Raw genomic sequence first — 26,383 nt, forward strand, 5'->3', positions numbered from 1 at the left:
CATTGCCACTGTGAACATGTTAGCATTGCTGACTTTAGCATTTAGATGTTGAGTAAGGCAATCTCAACAGAGCGGATCGACAACCTTCCTGTGGAAATCAAAGAAACATTAAAACAATGGTAGGTTGCCTGATAATAATTATATCAAACTAAAAACATAAACAATTCATGGTCTTATTTACAGAGCTGTCCATAACTTCACAGTCCCAATCACATTTCACAAAATTCAAATTGAATCTTGACATCATGGCTTCAAGCTGGGAATGATGCAATGCTAATGTAATGTGGGCTGTCAATCAAACTGTTACTTTTGGAAAGCTACAGCCAATTAAACTTCAGTAAGACAATTCACCCACAATTATTTTCCAGCTGTGAGCATCTCTTCCTTTGTGCATTACATTGTGAAAGAACAGTGTGCATCAACAGCCTACGTGCGTATGCAGTTTATACACTGTTGCCCTCTGCTGGTGAGGTACTTTCACTGCATGAGCAAATATAAATGAGATTTTAGTGCTCAGTTTACATGCGATTGTTTATCCAATACAGTTTTAATATTAGTTCTAATATTTTTTTTTCTATCTGAATTACATCTTTAACCTGTTCTGTGTGCTGCAGTAACAATCCAATGTCTCCCCAGTAATTAATCACTAGCGTTACATTTGCTATCACGCTTTTGCACAATGGCTTCCACAGAGAACAATGAGAATTTTCTTTCTGATTTTACTCATTTAAAAAATGGAATATGTTAACCTCTAAAAAAACCCCCTTTAAATGAAACAATCCAAAAAAGGAAACCCCCCCCCCTTTGCTGAACTTCTCACAATTCATATTCACACAAAGGCCATATGTGAACTCTCACATGTGTGAAGCTTTTGCTTATAAAATACATTGGACAGCAGAAGTGAGTGGATGGTTCAAAGCTGCATTTGCGTGACAATTAAACAATTAACTATTAAAGTAAAACTCTAAAAAAGTATATTCAGAAAACAGCGTTCAGATTTTTTACATGTTAAATGACTTTTTGATGAACTACTCCTGATGCAAATAAAATAACAAATTACTTTATTCACATAATTTATTTGTATTACAACAAAAATGCATAGAACAGATATACAAAAACAGCACAATATAATCAAGTCATTCTCGGTATTAAAAAAGTGATCAGGCTTAACATGGTTGAAGAATAATCTTGTATGTACATACAGTACATCCAAACATCAGGCACATACTTGGTAATTGTCTCTGACTAATTCAGGTGTTGTATAGGACAGTGACAGGTTTCTGAAATAAATGTTAACGAGGGGTTAATTGCGCAATGTACAGTAAAAATATCTCTCGGTAACAAAATAATGAAATTTGATCCTGATTTATTCAATGCACAACATACAATAATAACGAAACAATGCTTGTTTATTAGGCAACTTTGCAACTCGTGCATTTATCACATGATATCTTCTTCTTGCTCTTATTAGATTTTGGCTGATATTTTCCCTCCTGTTTGGCAATGATGTTTTCTTCACCCACTGGCTTACTGTTGTTCACTGAAAAACACCAGCATCTACAGCTCAGAAAGCTCAGAAAATGACACAATGGCTACTGAGACAAGTTAAACAGGAAGAGGTCCTTGAAAAGAAAAACTGAAGCAAAATTACACAACTAAAGGAGTGTGATGGCTAAAGGTTAAAATCCAACATACCGAAGTAACAATTATAAAAATAAGTGATGACTTTTCTAAGCATGTAAACATTTCAAGTAGCTACAAACTTTGTGCACCAAGGTCAGAATGCAACCTATTATTGGTATGTGAGCAGTAGGAAACCACAGTGAATATTGTTGAGGAAACATGACCTAAAGAAAAGAAGAGAATAGGAGATGCCATGCCTTGTCTCTTTTTTTTTAGTGTTTGTTTAATCCTACATGAAAATGATTGTGCAGTGGAGTTATCCCATAACAAAAAGTTACAGAATTAACCTGTAAGAACCTCACTGATTGTCTAAACTATGAGGCAAACCCCAACTATCTGACACCAATGTTGGCTAAAAGAAACCACAAACATTAAAACGGAGATATGAGTTGTTATAAGTGATGATTTTAAGTGTCAGAAACCGAGGTATTTAACATATGGTTAAAACGTGAAAAATAAATGAGGAACTACAGTGTCTGCCCGAAAGATCACCATCCTGACCAGTAGGGGGAGCTCTAACAGAGGCATAGGAGGATTTGCCCTTCTCTCAGATGAAAAGAACCACCAGGTTCAGGGCGAGTCTAAACATCTGACTGAAACCAACATCTAGGCAACTCATTTTCAGTATAGACTTCATGAGCTAGGTCCAGTGAGATTCTGAATATGAATACTGAAGATTGAACTGAAATCAATGAAATGAAAGTGGATTGACCCAAAACCCAGGTAAAGATATACATTCTTGTAGCACACTTCTGTGACCTATCCTATTGAGGTTTAAGGGAAACAAAGAGCATCTCCTCTGTAAGACATATAATATCGCAAAGGGGAATCTGAAAACTCAAGTATCTGTCTCACATGCAGCTGATAAGGAACATTGTGTAACTTGGATATGCGTGTCACTTCTCTCATAAAGCAAGTAAGACACAACATTTGTGCTAAAGCCATACAGTAGTGAGTAGAGCAGTAACATTTAAATAATAAGACTTTCATTCCACCATTATAAGTGGCTGCATCATCCCAAAACAGGGAGTTCAGACAATCAGACATAATGTTCTCCATGGATATGTAACATTTTGAAATGAAGCCTGCAAAAGGATCTGTGAACATTGCAGAGCCAATTTGTCAAGTAACAAAAGCTTAGTTAACGTAGACATGACGCTCCAACCACGTTCCACCTGTGTTTTAAAACATCTTCGACTCAGATTCACTGACATCACAGTAACGCAGCATGTAACGGCAATTAACAGCTCCACACAACAGCTGCAGACACTCATGAGGCACGTTATAGTGAGTATTCAGACAGAAGCTCTGGTGGTTTTAACATTTGTATCTGAAAAAGCACTTTTTTACATTTATATGGGCAACGCGAAAACCTGAAGCACAATTAGAAAGCATTTGGTTTTCTCCATCCATGTCAAGACCGAGCCCAGACCTGCTGAGCTGTCCAGCTGTTTCCTGAAAGCGAAGTGCATATTCACTCCACCAAACACTCAATTTCAAAGCTCTATAATGATTTGAAGTGTTGTTGTAACATGATATATCTTACCAGTTAAAGCAATGACACACAGCACAAATTATTGGAGACTATCGATCAATAAAATGAATGCTATGGGTTTTAGAGCAACTAAATGATGTGTTTGTTTTACCTTTACATCATCATTTAGTTGCTCTAAAGCCCATAGCTTTCGTTTTATTGATCAAGATAGTTTATAAATTAACAAACACAATGGTGAACAAAACTCAAGTTTTCTGAGTCTTTAGCAAGAGGAACTTGAGTTTGAGATGGAGCAGGTCACAAGTAAATAGGAAGTGTGGATGGGAATAGCAGCACAAATTAAGCCTCCAGCAACAATTACTAGGACGTGTTCACCAGGAAGCACTTTTAAAGCTAGCAGCAATAAACTGCAGCATGTGGAACCCACCGCTTGTTCCTAAAGAGTGAAGTTCAAGAGCTTCACCCTTTTATTTACGTATGAAATATTTAGACACTCAAGAGTTTTCATGAGTGTCAACCTAACAAAGTGTCTGCGGCGGACATATGCCAGTTCTTAGTCTCTTTATTTATATAATACAGCATTGAGACACTCCATCACGGAGCCGACACAGTATTAAAGCATTACAAAGGCCATATAAATAGTTGTGATATAAATATGTGCACGCAAAGAAAGACACGGTGACTTTGGATGAAGCTCGTTCGACAGTAAAGCAGGGTTAGCTTACGTCTATGGGAGTCTGACATCAAGTCAAAATACTATGGTGGCCATTCTGAAAAATAGTTAATCCGTCCACATCTTCAGAGGTACAAAGCATTAATTGCTCTAAGCTGAGGCGCCAAGTGACAATTAGAATAATATCTCAATTTAAAGCGGCCAACTTTTAAGTCATGACCCTGTTTGAAATAAAATTTGTCACTTTGATCTTTTGGGAACAACCTCAAAATGTCTTCCTCTCTGGGGCCGTTTCAGGTGGTCCCAAACTGCCTGCTGCGGAGCCATCACTGGCAGTTCAGGTCAGGACTGTTGAGCCAGGCCCAGATCTGGATTATCTCCTGCGGGGTCCTCGGGTGAACGAGCATTAAACTCTTATAGGCGCAGGGGTTTGACCTGTACTTCAGCTCTATATTAAAGGTCCTGAAGCCTTTGTGCTTTTCGGGGGCCAGCCCTAGCTTCCTAAGACACATACCCGTGTAGACATCATCTATCGGGTAGAGCGCTACACGTTGCGACACATTGTGCAGACGAGCAGCGATGTCACCAGAGTAAAGGTACCCGCCCCCTCCTGCATAAGGAAGGTACGTCCCGATGTACATGCTCTCTGGGATGAAGTATTTGACCTTCTTGTCCCGGTGTGGCCCCGCGTTGGTGATCACGTCACCCACAAACAGGTCCCTGGCTTTGGGCTCCGAGAGGCCCTTGAGGAAGTCCAGGATGCGGTAGGTGTTTACAAAGACATCATCGTCGCCTTTGAAAATGAAGCGAGCACCGGAGCAACGAGTCTGGATCCATTCCAGGAACAGAACTTCCTTGACAGTCAAGTTGAAGAATGAATCGCGGTAATCCCACTGGATGATGTCTTTATGGCGGTCGCTTTCATAGTGCAGCATCTCTGACAGATCCGGGTGGTGGTCCCCAGCTGTGGTGGTACCGAGAAGGAAGATAGTAACCACTGTTTGATTGGCTACAACACCCGCCTGTCCCCAGGACTGACGGATGGCCTGACGGCGGTCGAAGTGCGGTGCCAGGGATTTGACAGCCAGGAGCAGGAACGGAGGATCCTTACAGATATCAGGTTGGTCCACCATGATTGGGTAAGAGCGGCAGTGCATGTAAAGCAGGAAGTCCTTGAAGCGTTGCGGAAGGGAGTTGTAGTCTTTCACCTGAGTAGTAGCCTTGAAGTTAGGCTGGCAGGGGTCAGAGGTTAAACTGGTTTCGTTGAGCCAGTCAGGCATGTCGGTGTAGTTAGCAAAGAGGACTGGATTGTTCTGAACGTCCAAAATCTGCTGCTGGCGATTCCAGTAAGCAGAGCTGGGAACCAGTTTGGTCCAGAAGGGTTTGGAGGGGATGTTGACTTTGTGACTCCCGTTTTTGTCTTGGCTGGTGTGTCGGGAGATGAGGATGAAGATGAAGAGGTTGACCATCATCACTGTCACCACAAGCTTCAGCCTCCTCCGCTGTAGCGCCATCACAGCGTCCTGCACCTGTCACCACCTGAGCAGACACGGAGAGAAAGAAATCAAGATGTTAGGGACAGGAACAGAGACAGACCATGCTATACGCTCACTACGCACGTTGCGTAGGCCCTCTCATATAAACCAGGGACACTCTTGTGTCAAAGGTGAAAGAGTGCGTCAGTGTTTACAACTTTGATGAGAGGATGAAGAGGGACCATCCTTCTGGGCACGAGAAGAAGTTTACATGGCTCCCGAGTCAAGTAGGAGGGCCCCATAGGAGAATTTTGCTCAGGACCCCAGGGAGGTCAGGACAGGAAAACACTTGTTCACTAGCTGCATTTGAATACCACATCCGAGGAGACTGATATTTTACTGAAATTTACTATTTACTTGACAGAAGGTGTTCAAAGTCTGGTAATTATGTACTGGGACATCAACCCTGTCATTCCCAGTGATGGATTACAATTACATTAACTATCTGTTCGTCTGTTTTCTGGGAAATGTCTGCTATTTCATGCACTGAAGACTTTTAAAAGCTAGGACAGTCCATTGATTTTTCAGGGTAAGGATAATGTGCTTTCCATTTCAGGGAAAACAAGAATGTGTTCACCGTTTTTTAAAGGTCAGTTATGAGTGGCACAATGGTGAAGCGTGTAGTATAGTTTTACCACTTTTCTCCTTGTGAAGGAGGAACAGGTGAAAAACTGAGGAGAAGATATTTCAACCACAAGATTACTGTGAAAAAAGTCCTCGCATTTCATTTGAAGGTGCAGAGGGAAACTACAAAAGAGATCCAATATTTGTAAATCCAAAACACATTTCCACCATGTGTAGTAGCTTATGACAGATATACAGTCATTGGAAAAAGAAGCCAGGGTTTTGGATTAAAGAGCAGAGGACGATCCACCCAGTCCGATGAACTGGACCAGGCACCACAGCGGGTGCAGTAATCGCGCAGAGGAGACAAAACGAGAGCCAGGATAGGAGCTGTGCTGGCCCAGCTTGGACGTAAGGCTGCTACTAAAAAGGTCTGGTCTGGTCAAAATGAGACAAACAACGGAAATTAGAGACTGCTGTGCTCACATCTTTACAGAGACCTGCTTATTAAGATCCCGGATCAAGCATTTGGCGGGTGTACTGTATTTTACATTGATGATGCTTGGTGCTCAAAACACAGTAAAGTTGGACAACGTTTCCCAAATGTCAGACTACTTTCTTGTTGTTGTTTACATTTCACCCAAGACAAAATAAAAAAAATGCACTGCAGAATGGTCTGGTTCTGTGTCTTTATATCCAGAGTTTTAGTTACCACATAATATTAATTTAATAATTTGTTGTATTCTCTATTCATGTAGCGTGAAAGGACTACAAACTGTATTTTTGCTGAACAACCTTGTGTTGTATAATGATAAATAAACTGTCTTGATATCTTGAAATCAGCAAGCAACAGACCTGTGTGTTCATGCACAGGCGTGTGTGCACCGACAAGACAGGCAGTTATCAGTTAGCTGCATGCCCACATAAGCTGAAAGCTCAGGCTACAGTCCAAAATAAATACAATAAAACAATTTGACTGTCCACCATAAAAAAAGTTCACCTAAGGTCACATGGCAAGATTATCCTGTAACAGAGCTAGTTAGCCTGGAATTACTGCCAGTGTTTGTCATTTGCGCTACAACTGCAGCATATTGCTCTGAGTCTTTTGTTTGCTGATGAAGACATCTTGGTTACTGTGTTGAAGCAATGGCTATTTGGTCAGCGTCAATTAAAAAAAGAAATGAGGACAAGGTACGAGTAGTGGGTCTGAACAGACAATACAGCCTTTCAGGAAGTTTGATTCCGCCTCGGGTTTCTGCTTTGGCAGGCTTAAATGATCCACAATAACTAAAATTACTTTAATAAATGTTTCAGCCATTTTTTGTCTTCATTAAGAAATCTGGCAGTAGACAGGAAAGCATGGGAGAGAGAGGAGGCATCAAATGCAATAAAAGGTACAATAAACAACAATAGACTTCAGACTACACATGTTCTGTATAAACAGCATGGTGAAACCAACAATTAATTACATTGGATAATGATAAAAATATATAATAAATGGCTTTTGCTGCAAAACTAAACCAACGGGCCAGAGGGTGAGCACTGAAAGCCTAAACTCTCAGCATCTGGGAGACATTACGGTCAGGTATAACATTGTTCAACATGTTTACTGTTTAGCGTGTTTGCATGCTAGCATTTGCTTATTAGCACTAAACACAAAGTACAGCTGGGGCTGATGGAAATGTCAGTTTTGCAGGAGGTTTTTTGGAGCAAGAGGTTTTTATGATTATATATAATTTTTAAGTTTTTACAATTCATCCCAAGTGATATGTGTATGCCAAATTTCACTCAAAAGCAATTTGGCTTCATGCACTGGGGTACTTAAATGTCTATAGAAAATTTCATGGCAGTCCATCCAATACCTGAATTAGTTCAGTCTGGTGTAGGGCTGCAACTTTCTTGGTATTTAATAAAAGCAGCAAATCCTCCATTTGAGTAGCTGGAACCTTTGGCATTCTTTAATGAAAAACGATTAATGCATTATCAAAACAGCTGTTGAGTAATTATCTTTCAATCAGCTAATAGATTAATCGACAAAACCTTGTGGAGGTGGACCAACTGATTCACAGACACTGGAAATACCTGACTGATTGGAATCATGATGCAAAGATGAGAAAAGGATACAGAGAGGTACAGATACAACACCACATGACAGAGCAACAGATGGGGAAGATACACGTACAAAAAGGAAAAAAAGTGCTTGCTGTCTGATCCTTAAATAATGTGTAATACAATGATAGTAAATTGGTAACTTAAACAGTTCAAAAGGTGAGCAAACGCTTCCTGATAAGTTAAAATGGATAACTGGGCGGGTTTATCTTCCTTTGCCTGTATCCTTCCTGCCTCTGTATCATGTTGCTCTCTCAGCCTCCTAGCAACAACTGTGCACTGATGCACCCGTTTGCTCTCTTTCCACCTCTCTATCCCTTGTTTACTCCCTCCCCCCCCAACCTCTGCTGCATGTCTTCTTCTGTCCTCCACCCCCTTGTTCTCCTTCCTCATTTGTCTTAAATGTTGTTCATATTTACATGAAGTAAGAAAGGCAAGTCACATCCCCACAGGATGATGATACATTATCCTGAAGGTATATCAGTGTTAAATTACTGACAAAGACAAGCACAGACATAGCCTTTTTTCTCTTCTGACCCCCTTGTCTCTCTCTCTTTTTCTCATGGATAATTAAGCTTTCTTGTCCTCTGCCATCGCCATATAAACAAGGACACTTCTGGGAAGTGAGTGGGTTGAGGAAGGGGGGAGGGGGGACTCTAAAGAAGGAAGTTACAGAACATGTTGACAAGACCAAAGCTTCCTGACATCTTATTAACCATAAGTAGTCTGAGGCTAAACACACACCTAACCACATTAAGCTTATTGCGTTTTCTCTCCAATATTTAAATGCAAACTCCATCTTTTCATGTTGTTGCTGCGGTGGTTTACACTGTACACGGACATATGAGTCAAAAAGCTTCCACACAGGAACGCGCAGCATGTTTGTATTACAATGTCAAAATACTGAAAGAGGGAGAGAGTGGTGCCTCTGCTTCGGGGAACGTCTTTGGCTGGATTACTGACTTTTTCCTGTATGGAGACTAACAGTCTGATGTGTGCGGTAAATGCAAGATAATGATAATGTATGAGGAAGGGGATCAGATACAGGAAGATACAAAAGGACTGCGTGGAGCTCCTCCTCCAAGTTCAACCATTAGACTGTTAGTGAGTTTAGCATTAGTGTGTGGAAACATCAGTTCTGAAGTCAAATATGGGCTAAGCTACAAAAAGCATGAATTTCGAGCAGCTTATTATTGTCCTGATTTGAACAACTTTTAACAAAGACCTTCCAGCTAATCAGATTTTTTCCCCCCCATGGCCATGGTATAGAGGAGTGTTCTTGTTTTAAATGTCCTTTGCCTTCACGTGAAGGACGGCATCTCCTCCAGCGCAGCGTCCCTGTCACTGCACTGGGATTTCTTTTATTAGGGAAAGGACCAGAGGGAAGACTGCCCCCCCCACCAACACCATTTCCTGCATCAATTTAGTTTTCCCAGGAGCTCTCCGGTCCAAGTACTAGCCAAGCCCACATGTGCTCAGCTTCAGTCATTCAGCAGACGCAGGATACATGTAGGTGTGGCTGCTTTCACATTAAATCCACGCAACTCAGACAGTTCAGTGGTGACATAACAAGCTTGTTAAAAAAAATCTGAACTATACACTGTAACATAAAGCTGCATGATGCAAATATTAAACTAATACATTGTAAATACTTCAATCAAGAATGTAAATCTATCAAAATGTGGCTTAGTTTAACTAATGTAGGCAAATGCAGCAGGCTCCTCATGCAGGCCTTGTGTGATACTTTAATGATAGTAAATAAAAAGTACTCCTCTACAAAAGGAGCCCTCCTGTTTCTCACACTGTTTTATGCAATGCTTGCCTGCACAAAAAGGTATTTGTAATCTACATGCATGACGAAATACCCACGTACCAACCGGAAGGAACTTGAAAAGACGTTTCATGGTGTAAATGGTGTTTTAAGTTGGCAATTTTTTCTTTTGTTGACAGATTAATATACAACTAAATGTTAATCTACTGGAGAATGTCAATTAATCTTTTCTTATCCTTATTATTCCAGGACTGTAACTTCAGCTACAGTTGATTCTGACCATGTATATGGAAGCTGTGTATATAATAATTAGAAGTGAACCTTCTTGTTTTGGTTGAAGTTCTGTCTTTGCATCATGAGTCAGTACTCAACATTTTGCAGCAAACCATGCCATACATTTTTCTGACTAATAAACTGCATTTAAAAATGTATCCGGAGATGATATTTTGAGGTCAATATTTGACATATTATCCCACAATCGAACAGTATAATTCGATAATAACAATAAACCCTTTAACCTGGCAGTGTTTGAAGCTACCTGTTGGGCCCTTAAAACATGCTGAACAATTTTTACAATTCATTGACAGCGCAGGTTACATCCTGGCAACAACAGCAGCCAGATGGACTTTGTTTGTTTTCAGTTTCATTGATCAGCACAGATCTGTGGCACACTGATTACATCTGGCAGTATTCTACTGGACAATGCCAGGCAGTGTTTGACCATTGAGGTTTTCAACTGATAAAAGGCTCAGTGAGGTGAGGAGTAGACCTGTGTGTGGGTGGGGTGAGTGTGAGACAGCAGACAACATCTTCTTTGTGTGTGTATCACTGAGGTTAAACAGATCTAAATGAGGCTCAAGGTTCTGTTTGGACAAACTTAAATACCCCACCATGGACTCAGGCGTTTTATTCACATTAATCCCAAAAAAAACACTGCAAACCAAAATGTGTTTTTAAATTTAATGTAACCTCTGTATGTGTGTGTCACTCTTTGAAAAAGCAACATGTCACCTAATCATCTGCTGCAGGTGTTTCTGCGAGTGCACATTGCGCAATCTTACCTGTGCAGGTTAGAGGGACTCCTCAGCTTGTGTCGTCTCGGTGTCTCCTCTCAGTTCTCTTACCCCATACTTAGCCCTGCCCTCGGGGGAACAGCAGCCATTGGAGAAAAGATCAGGGGGGGGCAGGGAGGGGAATAGGAGGGCTGAACCTAAAAAACATATCAAAGAACCGGTGTGTCAACAGCTGTTAGGAGCTGAGCCTGAAGAAAATTACTAGACAAACATTAGTGACGTACGGCGCTCCAAAAACCAGTCTGTTAATAAACATCTTCTAAAAAGCTGTTTCTCCATCACCTCTTCTTTTTAAAGCTAGCAACAAATGTGAACAAAAGAAAAATTAGCACTGAAGAACAGTCAGGAGAACAAATTCAGTCATTTTATAAATCAGATCACATTTTTCACATTTGTCTCAACTGAAACTAAACTGAATCAACAAGCTCGCTTCGATTAACTTCACGTTCACCTGTTTTTTAGCATGGTTAGCAAACCACCTCCTGAAACATGAATCTACAGCACTTTGTAGGGAGGTGAGCAGATGTTAGATGTCCAAAGGAACCGAAATGCAGAAAATACGTGGAGGAAGAAGAGCTGAGACCGTTTCATATTGTATTCTACTACAAAATGTAAAAGACATGTTTGGGAATTTACTAATGGATTACCACAGCAGACTCAAGTTTTATACACTTGAAATCAGCTTTCCTCAGTGGATTCTGGATGTGAAAAACCGGTTTCTAATCCCTCATGCACACAATGTTAAAAAGAATCTGCAGAAACCCAACTAGAGCCTGGTAACTTAAGTGCATTCAAGGTCCTGACTGACAGCTAAGCATATAGGTTCAATAAAGATAAGAGGAGGGCAGATGCCTCTATTCGAGTGCAGAGTTGAACGCCTTGTCCAAGTAGTTTGTAAAGCCAACAATTTTTCTAAACTGCCCACTTGTGATCAGATAAAAACAAGATGCAATTTAATGCTCAGTGTAAACAGGGTTGAAGCCAAATACAGATGTAAAAAAAATGAGCAGGGTACACACCGTGCTGGTACACTCCCATGTAAAGCATGCATTTTAAACATGACTGCAAAAAAATATAAATATCCCTTGTATTATCCCTGTATATTTGCCCATGCTACTAACTGTGTACAGGTAGAGTACAGGTGGTTTGGGAAACAAATGGGATCTTAAATCAACACCAGCCAAGCAACATATAACTGTAAAATGTCTTTGGTGGATACATTCGTGAGGGTCAAACATTGGCAACACTGATTAATTAAACTAGATTTTTTATCTTTTACCAAAGACACTGATGTGGAAAGCCCCCTTTGTAAACTTGACTGGGTTTTGTTAATCATTAAACCACTGGTTCTGCTTGTTAGATGTGAGGGGTTAGCAGGAAACGAGGACATATCACCTTCCACTGTGCAGCGTTAATGTACAAACTGCCTGAAATATTTACTTAAAGATTATCCTTTATTCTGCACACACGACATCTACTGCATGCCTGTGCGTTGTGGGAGATTGAGCTCTCCTCTGTTGCTTTTCTTGTGTTTTCTCCCATTTTATTTCCCCCTGAAAGGGGGAAGCTTTACCTCATTCATATAGTCTCACTGACTCTAATCTAAATATGTGTACTCTGGATTTCACATCGCAAATGCCAGCCAGATATCTAGCATGTCAAATATCTAGAGAAGTCGGCCAACTCGACATCAACATCCAGCCAATGAGAGCAGGCAGCTGGCAGAGCAGGCAGCTACTTTTTCACTGCAAAACACTTTTTACTCCACCCTCCAGCTCTCTCTGTAGCTCAGACAATCCCTGCTACCTGCGTGTGCTAATCCATCCTTTCACCCATATTTTGTGTCTTTATCATTTCTATCTTTATAGCAAACAACAGCTGTTTCGTGTGTAGGTTCGTGTCATTTCCCGTTTCACGTGTTTTCTTGACAAAACGTGGTTTGGAGACCAGCCGTCTGTGACACAGCCGCTCTCAGCTCGCACAGTGTGCGACTCCCTGTCACAGATCAGTCACGTAGTGTGAACGCCACAATGACTTCAAGACTCCCGTCACAAGAAGGCAAGTTGTGTGGTCTGAACAGCACGGCCATCAGCCAATGCTGAAAGTCGTGTAGCCTGCACGAGCCTGAACTTGCCATTTAGGGCTTTAATGGACACGGGGGTGAACACATTCTTAAAGCAGTTGAGCCTGCTCTGGGGAACCCTGAACGTCTGCCTGAGGGTAGATCATGATACTCTGGGTGGAGGACATGGGTGGGGTTTTTGAGCCTGTTTTATGATTGTTTCATCGAAGAACCAAGTGGAGTATGGTTGGTAAGAAATGAGTAGTACCACAAAATAATAAATGGGTTGACATTCATCTGCCACCCCAAGCCCTATGTGTGTGTGTGTTAGCAGATAAGGAGAGAGCACAGCAATCCAAATGTCCACCACTGAGGCCACATCAGGTCTCTGGACAAAGTTCAACTCTTTCAAAATGAAAGAGGGCGTTAGATTTAAGATAGGGGGTATCTGACCAATCAGACAAGCCCAAGAAAAAAAAAGGGACAAATGATAAAGGCAAGTCCACAGGGGGAGGGCCATTTTGTATTTGATCTACTAGTAGAACTCTCATGTTCAACTAGTAGATCAAATACACAGTGCAGTAATTTGATATAACGTCCTGAGTAAGAAATGGAAAGAAATGCACATACCAGCAAACCATACCATGCTAAAAACGCTTCGTCTTAAAATACTGTCGGCATTAATATGTCCTATGAATACATACAAAGGTATCTTTGGTTACACAAACAAAGCAAAAATCCTTATTGACGAAAGACAACTACTGCATCCCAATCAGGAAAACATGAGACGTTTTACTGTTCTGGTTCACCAACACTTTGGTTTTAGTTTGAGTATGATACATATAGATCTCTATTTATAACTTTTTAATTGCTGTTGGTTAAACTATTTCATGTATTTTATACATAATTTTATACATAGTGTAAAATACTTTGAATTACCTTTGTGAATGAATCTTGCTATGTAAATAAACTTTCCTTGTCCCTGTGTTGTAATTTGTTGCAGACAGCTCATCCTGCCACTCTGTAGATTACAACTACCAAAGGGATAATTTTGAGCACTACTTGACCCAGGTCAGGAGAATACAAGAGGATGTACGGCATGAGGGAATGTGGGCCTAATAGCGACACGGTGCGAAGAGAGAGCACCATAAATAGCCCGAGGGCTGTAACAGAGAGAGAGGTGCTGTCTGAGTTGGAGTCTGCCCACCAAATATCGACAGTGAACAACAGTATTTACAAACGGTCCTACTTGATATTTACAGTTAGTCACAGACATGTGGGCTTGTTGGTTTTTAAAACTGGTTCTGGTGGTTTTACATTTTTAGTCAGCAAACTACAAGACACCCACAACAGGGTTTGGCAAGATTAACACTGACTCAGTGTCCCTACAGCTGATGTGTCCTGCTCAGTGACACCAGCAGCATTCAGCACTCGAGTGACTGATTACAACATTATGAACCTGGATTCCCTGGCTGAAGGATGGTGTAGCCAAAACAACTCAGGCCATCCTGCTGAACTGAATCTTATAAATAAACAGTGGACCTTTAAAGTTAAAAATAGTGGTGAAATAATGTAACCCTGCATCAGCTCACAATACCCCCCCCCCCCCCCCCCAATAAAAATGAATGGTATTTCTAATTAGCAACAAATACTTGTCACTCCGACTCAGTGTGCTAAAGGTCAGCTCTCTCCATGGCGTGAGTCGTTCACTCGCACTCAACGTGGATGATGAGATGAGGGTGTATGTGTGTCTGTGTCAATGCTCAGTTAATGCATTACACAAACATGCCAAAGTTTACTCCTGACACATGACTCATTGTGTGACCTGATGAGCAAAGACATACAGTGCATTAGGGTTGGGCCGATAGACGATACCATCATCCATCGGCGATGGCTGACAGACATCACGACGTTGAGCCTGCATCGTGACTGTAAAACCCCCTCCCATGATCAGTCATCACGGCAGCAGCTGAGCTGCACGTCGGCTTATTAATGACGTAGCCTATCACGGTCATCAGGTGGCCCCTTATCAAGAACTATTGTTGTTGTACCAGTGATTGTTGAAAATAGTAAAAGTGTCCACAGACTGATTCTCCTCGGTAACCAGGTCACTGTTCCTGCTCTTTACAAAACTCTCCTCTACTGTATTAGGCAGACTTGCTTTGCAATTTTTGGTAAAGTTACCTTTAAACATGCATATACAGATGAGCTTGATATGGCAAACGTGTTCACAAGCAATTGACCCTTCACTAAGCCACGCCCCGAATACGCAGCTGGCCAATCACAGCGCAGTATAGGACTCCGCTCTAACTTAGGTCCAACACTTTCATGGATGCGCTCCATTGACTAATGCAAAAAGAGTCGTTTTCTACCTTTTTTTTGGCTGTATTTTTCTAAGATATGGTCAAACGCTGTTTTTGGGGCACTTGTAATAGTTGCTACCCAGAAAGGTTGAAAGGAGAAGTACGATTTATTCTCAAGCACTGTGTTGATCAGCTGTCTCTGGTGTTCACAGACATTTTTAACACCTCACTGGAGACATGCCATGTGCCAGCCTGCTTCAACGCCTCCACCATCATCAGGACAGGAAGCAGCATGTGAAGCTGAGAAAACATGTCTCTGATTCTATGACCATCAGCACCGGTTCCCCTCAAGGCTGTGTTCTTTCTCCTCTTCTCTTCTCCCTGTACACCAACAGTTGCACCTGCAGTCACCAGTTTGTCAAGCTCCTGAGGTCTGCGGATGACACCACCCTCATTTGGCTCATCTCCGGTGGGGAGGAGTCTGACTACAGGTGGGAGATCGACCACCTGCTGACCTGGTGCAGCCAGAACAGTCTAGAGCTCGACACTCTGAAGATAGTGGAGATGGTCGTGGACTTCAGAAACAGCCCAGCCCCATCATCCTGTGTGACTCCCCAGTCACCACCGTGGACTCCTTCCTGGAGCACCATCATCTCCCAGGACCTCAAGTGTAGCTGAACATCACCTCCCTCACCAAGAAAGCCCAGCAGAGGATGTACTTCCTGCGGCAGCTGAAGAAGTTCAGCCTGCCAAAGACCATGATGGTGCACTTCTACTCTGCCATTGAGTCCATCCTCACCTCCTCCATCACCATCTGGTACGCTGCTGCCACTGCCAGGCACAAGGGCAGGTTGCAGCGTATCATTCGCTCTGCAGTGAAGGTGATTGGCTGCAATCTTCCATCTCCAAGACTCTGAGGCGAGCAGGAAAGATTGTAGCTGACCTTCCACCCTATACACAAACTGTTTCTGACTCTCCCCTCTGGCAGGAGGCTGCGGCCCATCAGGACCAAAACCTCTTGCCACAAAAACTGCTTCTTCCCGTCTGCAGCTATACTCATCAACAAGGCCCAGGTCCCCCACTGACAACCCTCTTGCAAATAATGCACATGTCTCTGCATGTCTAAATTTTACTTAATTTCATAACATGCACAAACCTGGCACATTGCACATATTTATTGTTAATTGTTTTCATATTTTTACATTGTCAATTTATATATTTATGAACACAATATTATCTTCCGTTGCAATACGTCTACATAGCACAAACCGGAGTAATGCACATGTAAATATCTGGCACATTGTAAATAGTTGTATTATTTTTCTATATTCTTTTATTATTCTTATATAACTTGCATTTGTTTATTCCATATTTATATATTTCTACATTTATTTATGTCAACTGAATGTCTGTCTACGTGTAGCACCTGATCACCACAGCAAACTCCTTCTGAGAAATAGCACAACTAGTAAAAATGAAATCTAATCTTAAGAAATCCAAATTATAATGTTAAAGAAGAATCCGTGTATGGTTCGTTCTTTCATTATTTCGTTTCAAAACCAAATCAACCAAAACCAAGTTGTTTTTTGGTTTTTGCATTTTAAAACCAAAACTGAAAACAAAGGAGCTGCGTTTTGTTCTCTCTTTGACCGGTGTTGAATCCCTACAACCCGTCCTCACTCCCCCACTCGTCACATGCGGCATGGTCAAGGCCTGTCGGTGTTTGTAACGCACTGGGGATCCCTATAGCGTCATAGTTCAAGGTAGTGGGGGAAGCCCTGTAGTCAGTTTGTGACGGTAAAGGCAGGTATATGACATTTAACAGAAAAGACTGAGTAAAGTCGTGGTTGGGGTGAATGGAGTGCCAGAACCCAGAATTTGAACCAGGAGACCGGGGTTCGTGGCCAGTGTGAAACAAAAAGTCAATATTAGGCCTACATATTTAATCTATTTATTTTATTTTAAAGCCTATAGGTTAAGGCTATTTCTTTTCAAGTTGCATCTCATATCAACAATGGCGAATAGGATTTTAGAAGTGAGCACTACAGGTCTATTATAACCACATACGAAAAGAGACATAAGCTATGAGAATATACTTGTTTTGCAAGATCACGTCAAGCTGGAGGAGCCACTCAAGCACTCAAAATTCTCCAATTTTTAGATTAGGCTAAGTAGTCTACGTCAGCATCAAGGAAGCTGGGCCAGGCTATGGCCAGGGTACGAACTACTTAATAAGAGCAAGAGCTCCCCCGAAAACCTGATTTGTAACATTTTGGGGGTTCTCTAAAATATATGCTGTACACAATATGCTATTTTTGCCATTCATTTCAATTTTTCTGTAGCCTATCATCATGGATCATGTGTAAATCAGTAGCGGGCTTCATCCAGCCAGAGGGATCACCTAGTGTTGTAGTACTCGGGTCCGGTCTTGGTCTTAAGACCAGTTTTTGACGGACATTGAGGAATTGGGATTTTATTTCAAGACCAGTCAAGACCATAACTTTGGGAATATCAAATTGCTTTTGCATTGTGTGATTTGTTAGCATCCTAACTTACTGGAAGTATAACTTATTGCTTCAAATGCAACCAGTAACCCTAATTAAACATGTGTTGTTCCCGTTAATGACTGTCACCCCTCCCCGCAACGCTTACGTTGATTTTAGCTCTTAGTGTTTGCATGTGGGTGTTTTAATGGGAAAATGTATCTTTCAGATTACTTTGAGAAGTACCTATGATCTTGTTCCACATTTTATTGCGTGCCATGCAATGCAGGGAAGTGGTCTTGGTCTTGATTCGGTCTTGCCCTCCCTCGGTCTTGGTCTCGACTGCTCTCAGCCCTTAAAAGTCTTGGTCTTGACTTGGTCTCGGTTTGGGCGGTCTTGACTACAACGCTAGGATCACCGACTGTCCGCAGCACACCGGGTTGCTCCCGCGACGACCTGTCTCTCGCCCTGTACGCTCTAGTGCCCGCTCCCTCTCCGGCGGTAGACCTATGAATTGTGTTGCCAGCGGAACCGGCCAACTGGATGGTCAGTGCTCGTCCCCTCTGGCTGGATGAAGTCCGACACTCCTAATCCACGTGTTACTGGAGCTGATGCTCTTCGCAGCGCCGCGCAACTTTCTAAATTCTTCCATCTCAGAAAATAAAGGTCAGGTGGAAACAGTGTAGCCAAGAGAGGTTGAACGAAAATTACCCGAACCCTTTAATCCCTTTATGATTCATTAATATACAGCTGTGTAGGCCCACCACTGGATGTACTGACAACTATCAGGGAATTAATTTTAAACTGAAGAAATCTTAAAAACCGTTGAGCCAATAGCAGCCTCCGGTACTGCAGCTATATAATATTGTCCTGTTTTTCACACTAAAAACCCACTTATGTAGATGTCCAAGCTCATCTTAATTACATTTAATCAGGCACCGCCATCGCGTAGGTGTAGTGTAGGCCTATCTGCTGCAGGTTTATCAAGTGTAACCCACAAAAGGTACACAAATCAGACTAATTAAATGTCCAAATCAATATTTTTCCATTTTGCTTTTGAAACTTGTTTTTTTCCGATTTCATTTTAAATTAAATGATGAAATAACGAATCATGCACGGAAAAAAGCCTCACTACAGCCGTTGTGGATGTGGGTGTTCAGCCTTTCAGTGGAAAATGGCGTATTGTAACCTAATGACAGTAATAATCCCACTAATGCTAATGGAGTATTTGACAACACCCCAGATAAACCACATTGCTATAAAATACTGCACTTACTACAAGCAAACCGAGAGAAATTAGTTTATTTTGAAAGTAAAAGAGAGAATGTGTATGGATAAAGACCACAGGTTGACTTTTGCCATTTAGCTCTGCAGTACACAACATTTAGCACCATGTCAGTTCTACTCATCTTTGGTATTCATGATAACCTCTACATTTCACTATTTTATGTCATAACACTGAGTGGATCACACCCAACCTCAAACGGTGCACTTCCTTTCTTTATCTATGACACAATGAGCTGCACATGTGACTACATTTCAAAACAGGATACTGGTGGATAAGTGCTGACGTGCAGCTAGTGTCTATGCCATTTTGCAACTGCACTTAATCTCAACTAAAATCAAAAATCACATTAAAATAATCACATTATAATATTTCGCGTGTGTGTAATTAAGTAAAGTAGAGAGTCACCATAACTCACACCTAATGAAGCTGAAGCCTTGGATAACCTTACGATATTCTAGCCTCTTCTGTGCAACTCTTACTAGAAATAAAGCTCATGACCTCAAACTGCCTGCAAATACTATAAATGAAGAGCCATTTAGGAACAAACTAAGGAAGTCTGATTGGTTCCTGTGCAAACATCAAAAAACCGGTACATGTGGTTTGACTTCTAGATTATGACCTTATAAAACACGTAAGTATATCACACATCCTCAGGAACTGAGTGCAGGAAGAGGGTACTGGGCAGAGAGAGAGGAAGAGCGCAGACAATGATTTCAAATAAGGTTTCAGTCTACTAACAGAACATGACCTGTCCTAATCTCTGGCACAAGCAATAAGTGCTTCTTTCTGTTCGGCAAATGTGTTTAACAGTTTAACTTTCTACTACCTCTTTTTTTGTCATAATGGCTACGTTCAGACTGCAGGCCTTAATGCTCAACTCCTTTCTTTTCCCCAGATCCGATTTTTTTGTTTGACAGTTCACATTATTGATTAATTGTGGCCCACATCAGCCTGAAAGTGACCTGCATGCGCAGAAGAATAACACAACGTTACACAGGGGTTAACTCTGGTTAGCTCCTACTTACCCCCTAATTTTCACGAGATTTCCGTATTTCATTGTCCTCTCAAATTTCTCCCGAATTATGACAAGTGTTCACAACTTTCTATCCTTTCCATTACGGTTTCTGGGGCTGTACAACGCAACTGCTCCACAACTCACTACCTCTCTCTCGACTTTGTCCGCATGGACAAGTAGCATGCACATAACTCAGATGAGCGCTTGAGGTCTATTTCAAGCGTAAGACAGGGAATTTGTGAGCAGATGATAGCAAGGTAAAGGAGGAAGAGAGCCACGTTTAATAAGGGCTTTGTGGAGCTTTTTCGATCACCGTGGCCTCCGTCTGGCGGGGAAACAGCTGCTCTAGAGTGCCGTCAAAGTCGCATCAATTCCGACTCAGTTCGCATTGAAAAAGATCCCATCTGTATCGGATTTGGACCACATATGAAAGTGGCCCAAATCTGAACTGAAAAAGATCAGATTTCATGTGACTTTGCTTGTTCACACAGTCATAAAAAGATTAAATCTGGGTCACATATGGGCAAAAAAAATAATTCGGATTTGGCTCACTTTGGCATGCAGTCTGAACGTAGCCTACTGTATGTCAGCAAGACTTCACAGGTTGCATAATCACACAGCAAAGTTTCAGTGAGGCAATGTGCTTGTAAAATTGCTGGGTGGCAACCTAGTTGCTTGCTGACTTTGTTGTATCCTTGTGCGTTTGTGTGTATAGTGTAGTCTTTCTCCTAACAGTGACATCTGGTTGCTCAAGCACTGAAGGCTGCATCTGCCAGACAATTAACAGAAAAAGAGAGGACAAAACCACCCGCTTCCAAACAAATGGTTGACTGATTTCGGTTGTCACTAGGCATGTTTCCATTTGATGGCCCAAAACCTGGAGCCCAACATATTTAATATCAAGGCGAGGCAAGTTACAAGATACCAACATTAGCGTTCCTGGGAAATGTAGTACAGGTGGTTCCATGCTCCCCAACGCTGTGCAGGGAACATGGAACAGCTTATGGTGAGCATAACAAGGCAAAAAATCCATACGCTGATTATTTTGAATTATAATAGCCTCTACCGTACTTCCTTGTATGAGAGTACAACTTCCTCAACAGTTATGAAATGTATTACCAGGAACAGTGCAAACAAAAGTGGGAACTGGTCACAAAAGCTACACGTTAAGTTACAGGTCGTTATATTCCTCCAGTGGAAATGGACTAACTGTGACTAACTGTACAAAATTGCAGTCCTGCAGGAGACCGTATGTTCTTTCAGTGCTCCCTCATCAAATGTTCCTACTCCCAAAGCTAATCTACTGCTGCAGTACATCTTAGCCCTACTTATCCTGATGGTGTACTGGAAAGAACAACACACTACAAGTGGGTATTTTCATATGCAAACAGGAGAGAGAGTGAAATCTGCATACTCATGACATTTAAAAATTTATATGGTGCAAAAAATACAATGACATAGCAGTGTTTTGAGTCTCTGTCAGCACATTGTAATTGTAACTTAATCCATGAGATGTTTAAGTGCTGACCGCCAGCTTTAATGGTGTTCACATCCAAAATGAGTGAATAGTGTAGGACTTTTCATACACAGTGCCCACCTTTTATGAAAATGCAGCAGGATCTCTGTTACGCAAAGCATCAACACTTTAACCTTAAAGTGTGCTGGAAAACAGAGCAAACACAATCGATGTGTCACTGTATCATAGGGCTTTTCTGGCACAATGACACTCATCTTGCGACCATTTTAAAGAGTGCCCTACAGCCTCCAAGCAGGTTGTGGTGACGTCAAATGGACTTCATCGGCTGCAGGTCTGTCGAGTCTTCACTGCTTGACCAAGGGCCGGGCTAAGCTATACACAGGTAGGCCTGTTGTAATATAGATGCATCTCTCTGCTGCGGTGAGCTGACGTACAGAGTCAATCTAGGCCAGCACATGTGTCTGAAAAAGGGCTTCTAATACCGTCAGTGAATGCGCTTCACTTACAATTGTTGACTTTAGTTTGCTCAGTGTGCTGAATACATGCAAGGCACCACTAACATAACGGATCTCAATTTTTTCCATTAATGTATATAAAAGAGTTTAAACCTACTGATGTATCTGCCATTTGCCATCGGCAAATGACTTTAACATTAGGGAGTACTTGTGTCCATGCAGCAATATATCTCTAAGCTGGTTTTAATGGATCTTGGAACAGTGGCAGCCAAGCACTTTAATAGCAGCAACTGCTGCTGACTTATGGTAATACATATTTTAGGGTTTAGACTCCTTATACACATTGTTAGTGATTTAAATAAAAAAAGAAACAAACTGGCTTTCTTTTGAGGGTTGGATGAAATTTGGATGCATAAGTCAATAAAGAACTCCTGTTTTGTTTTGTGTATTGTGGCTTCTGAGATGTAGTGAGTTTGGGGTTCAGTGTCCAAACTGACATCTATCAAAGTAGGCACTCCTGATTTCTGTACGCTCTATGGGTAAAAAACATAGGACAGAAGAGCCGTTGGATGGGGATGGGGTAAGAAGAGGAGAGTGAAATTCAGAATAAGCCTCATCAAAACATTTGGGTTTTTCCTGGCTCAAAATGGGGCAGAGGTGGTACCATCCTGATCATGTGCATTCTGTGCTTTCAAGTGTCTCAAACAAAAACACTTTTTACATGCAATGTTATTCTAAGAGTTTTAGTTAAGTTTAAGAGTAATAACATGATTGATGAAAATGTCAATTATCACGTTAAAGCATTTTTTAGTACAAAAAAAAAGTGAGAGAAAAAAATCAAATCAAATACAACATACAAGCGACTGTGTTAATTTACACAACAACAGACAGCAAGTCTTTTAAAATCAAACCCAACATCAGCTCTTGTTTTCACAAGCATCCTTGTTTTTGAGACGGTCCGTAACTCTGCTTTTAGGCACGTTGGACAGACATTCCGTTCATAGTGCTGCAAACTGCATGATCATAGGTGATCAAAAGAAAAAAAAAAAGAAGAAAAAAAACCCAGCCGTAAAACCAACTTCACCCTGGTTTCCATTCTCTTTTCTATTTGGCGAGTTGAGGTAGAGCTGTTACTGCAGCTGCACTTTTCGCACGCTCTTCCACGTGTTAGACCCCTGGTACCTTCAATACCTTGCAAAACGAGTATCAATGCATTTTCAGAACTTTGCTATGAACTTGGCACCAAAGTACTGGTTCTCGTGACATCCCTACGTCCAAGACGTGTTCAGCACAAAAGCTTTAAGCAAGGGGAGAACTTTGAGCCTTGCTCTGTCAAATGTGCATCCAAAGACATTAGTTTCAGGCTGTATTGAACACGTTTTGAAACTGAAATGATCCATTGTGGTTTACTATACATTAAGCACATGTAGTGCAACTACTTCTTGACTATCGAAGCTGCACGCAGCAACTGCATGCTTTATCTCAGTAGTACATTCTTCATAGTCAAGCTGCCCGTTTGTACTGTCCTTTACTGTAACCTTTGGGCGACTCCTGGTTAGTTGTTGGATGCATTGTAAACCAGTACTATGAGGGGCTCAGGAGAGACCAGGTTCCTGCGCCAACATGAATGATGACATTGTGGTTGTACAGACCTGATTAGAGGTACCCATAATTAGCTGCTGCCCTAGCTGTCTCCAGATTTCCCATTTGGGATGTTCTAAAATGACTGACCTTGACAGATCTTTAAATCAGAGGGAATCGCTGCGCTCTTGAAGCAGATTCAGTACTTTATTCAACACTTTAGAAAGCCACATTTCTTTAGTAAGTGATGCCTTTGAATGCTCATTAAATGTGTAAAGTACATATTTTTTTTAAACTCTGAAGTCTCTCTACAGTGTTGTACTACAGAAAGGCCCTTGAGCTTAAAACAAAAGCTGCAACTGAAGCAGCCTGTTTTCTGCTATAGTAGCAAATTAAGAGTCAATCTCCTTTTGAGATTTGAGAACACATTAATGTTCTAGGGAGCAACTCATGTAAATAACCATTTTTACTCATCCCTCTTCTTCTCCACATCCCCATAAACTGTTAGGAATGCCTGGAATAGTAATGAGGAGGGGTGCATAAGGTGAGATGATTACATGAGAGTGGGTAGAGAAAATGCCCTCTACGTTAAAAAAGGTTACAGGTTTGATTTAATCATCAGGTGAATGCACGTTGCGTAACGGTCAAAGTGTCCTTGGGAAGATAAATGGAGCTTGTGCCTGCTCACTGAGTGTCGCTGAGCTACAGGAGAACATCAGCATGTCCTAAAGTAAACACTCCACACATGGTGCGGAGAAATAATTTGCTATTTATGCAGAGCACTGGCTGGACAGTCGCTATTGTTTGTGCTCTGGGATCATTCAATTAAAAAATAAATAAAAAAGATACCCAACGCCTCCATCTATTCCATCTCTACCATAGCAACTTGAAACTGCAAAATGGATCTACGAAAAGCACAACCACCAAACACGCTATTCCCTAATAACCTGTCTTGCAGTCACTCACAAATACACACAAACATTTTAACACTCGTACTGTTGTGTTTTGGGCTTCTTGCATCACAAGCTATTTCCCATGCAGGGCAGGGACTAGATGCAGAGTAAACAGATTAGCTGCATCCGAGAGACACAGGAAAATAATGGAATCATTATGATGACAACAACCTGGTGTACAGAACAGAAAGCTATAAATGCAACCGCATATGAATCCAACATAATATATCCATGGTTTGAGAACAGCCACGCTACCAAAAAAGTGAATCAGTTCGGCATAACTGAAAACAAGCTTATTTGACAGGTTTCTAAAATAAAAGCTCTTCTGTTGTCATTTGTTTCATGATGTTCACTGACTGGTCATAATTTAGCCCACTTTTTATTTACATTTCAAGACAGAAACTCACCCTTGAATGGATGAGGGCTACTCATCCAAAGTGTGGTTTGGACTTTTCTGTTTAAACATAGCAGGGCTACAGAGCTGACACACACACACATCTGTGCAGCAACTCTGGAAAATGTGGCTCATGTGATTAAAAACGTCTATCTTGGAGGGCATCAGGGAGAGAAACTAGGAGAGATATACTGAGGAAGAGGAGAGGAGAAAATAGCTAAGCTACTAAATCAAGAATAGAAAGTTCTTCAGGTTAAAAAAATCTGACTTCATCAAACTTTATTCTCTCTGTTATCTCCTTAGTCTGCTTTCCTGCCACAACCATTCAGTGTGTGTGTGTGTGTGTGTGTGTGTGTGTGTGTGTGTGTGTTGACCATGGGAGCAACCAATTCGATTCTCTTGAGTTTTTCCTTTTTTAAACCATAACTGTGTCATCATCATGTCTTGTTTAGTCACAAACATATCTGATATTGTTGAAAATGTCCATGGTGATGACTTCAAACTCCTTGTTTTGTCCCAAACTTAAAAGATATTAAATGTTCTTTTAATTTACAACGTAATTTTAATGACACAAAACACAGAAAATCAGCAAACCATTGCATTTCAGAAACTGGAAACAGCTGGTCTGTTGGCTTAATGAATGCCTTTAAAGGATTAATCAATCATCAGACGTGTTGATTAACTTCCAATCGATAGTAATCAATTTCAACCACTCACATTTCAGTCCATAGGTTAGGATAATGCTGTCTCTTCAGTGTTACTGCTTTAATATTGCTAATAACATCGTGTTTTCCCCGTGGAAGTTTTCTGTCGTACTTATTATTGAGTTCTGTTTACTTTTCTGAGTAATCTTCCTAATGAAAGTAGCCTACACAAAGCTCGTAATAACAACATAGCCCTGTTCCTTAAACGAATAGGCTATGTAGGTAATCCTAAATGTAGTCTCACACTCTTTCATGCAGTCACTAAGCATAGCGGTTTGATGGTCGGCAGTGATATGAATGTAGCGACTCCGGTAAACTCCTGAAACACACAAAAGTAGCGGTAAACTCACTTGTTTCCAGCCGTCTTCGTCTGCTGAAAGTCACTACAACAACCGCGGTAGAGTTAATAAATCCATTCGTCTTTTTCGGCGGACAAACGTCGTCTGTTCGCAGTGACCTGCCGCTGTTTTCACTACGTCGACCGCTGAAGACTGGACCGACTTCTCCTTTCTACGCTGACGCTGTGGTAATGTTCTGGGCGGAGCAAGGCTGTTTCTCCCGCACACACAGATACACACACTCCTATGAAGTAGTAATAGTTTGCCATTGAAATATTATATTTTGTCAAATAACGTTAGGTCTATCCTCCCTTTGTAGTCAGAACCGCTTAAGGTGGCCTTACTCCCTAAAGGTGAGCAGTTTACTAAAATAGATTGATTAAAATATTTTCTTAATGACTTTTCTAATCACTGGCTAATTTGTAGG

The 26,383-nt window shown here is 41.3% G+C and overlaps 1 protein-coding gene across 1 annotated transcript; it reads right to left on the reverse strand.

The window, feature by feature from the left end:
• Positions 1-1,044: 1,044 nt before the first annotated feature.
• On the reverse strand, positions 1,045-26,132 carry b3gnt2b (UDP-GlcNAc:betaGal beta-1,3-N-acetylglucosaminyltransferase 2b). Its single transcript, XM_038737133.1, has 3 exons — positions 25,969-26,132; positions 10,892-11,040; positions 1,045-5,390 (listed from the first exon to the last, which is right to left on the reverse strand). The coding sequence occupies exon 3, from the start codon at positions 5,363-5,365 to the stop codon at positions 4,178-4,180; it is 1,188 nt and encodes a 395-aa protein (XP_038593061.1). The 5' UTR covers positions 5,366-5,390; positions 10,892-11,040; positions 25,969-26,132; the 3' UTR covers positions 1,045-4,177.
• Positions 26,133-26,383: the final 251 nt, after the last annotated feature.

The sequence above is a fragment of the Micropterus salmoides genome, unplaced genomic scaffold (genome assembly GCF_014851395.1).
Source record: "Micropterus salmoides isolate LMB-PRFRI ecotype aquatic unplaced genomic scaffold, ASM1485139v1 Ms_hic_scaffold_22, whole genome shotgun sequence".
NCBI classification, from domain to species: domain Eukaryota; kingdom Metazoa; phylum Chordata; class Actinopteri; order Centrarchiformes; family Centrarchidae; genus Micropterus; species Micropterus salmoides.

What these genes read in the sequence shown, in the direction of transcription:
- b3gnt2b (XM_038737133.1), bottom strand. Translation starts at nt 5,365, where the DNA reads ATGGCGCTACAGCGGAGGAGGCTGAAGCTTGTGGTGACAGTGATGATG.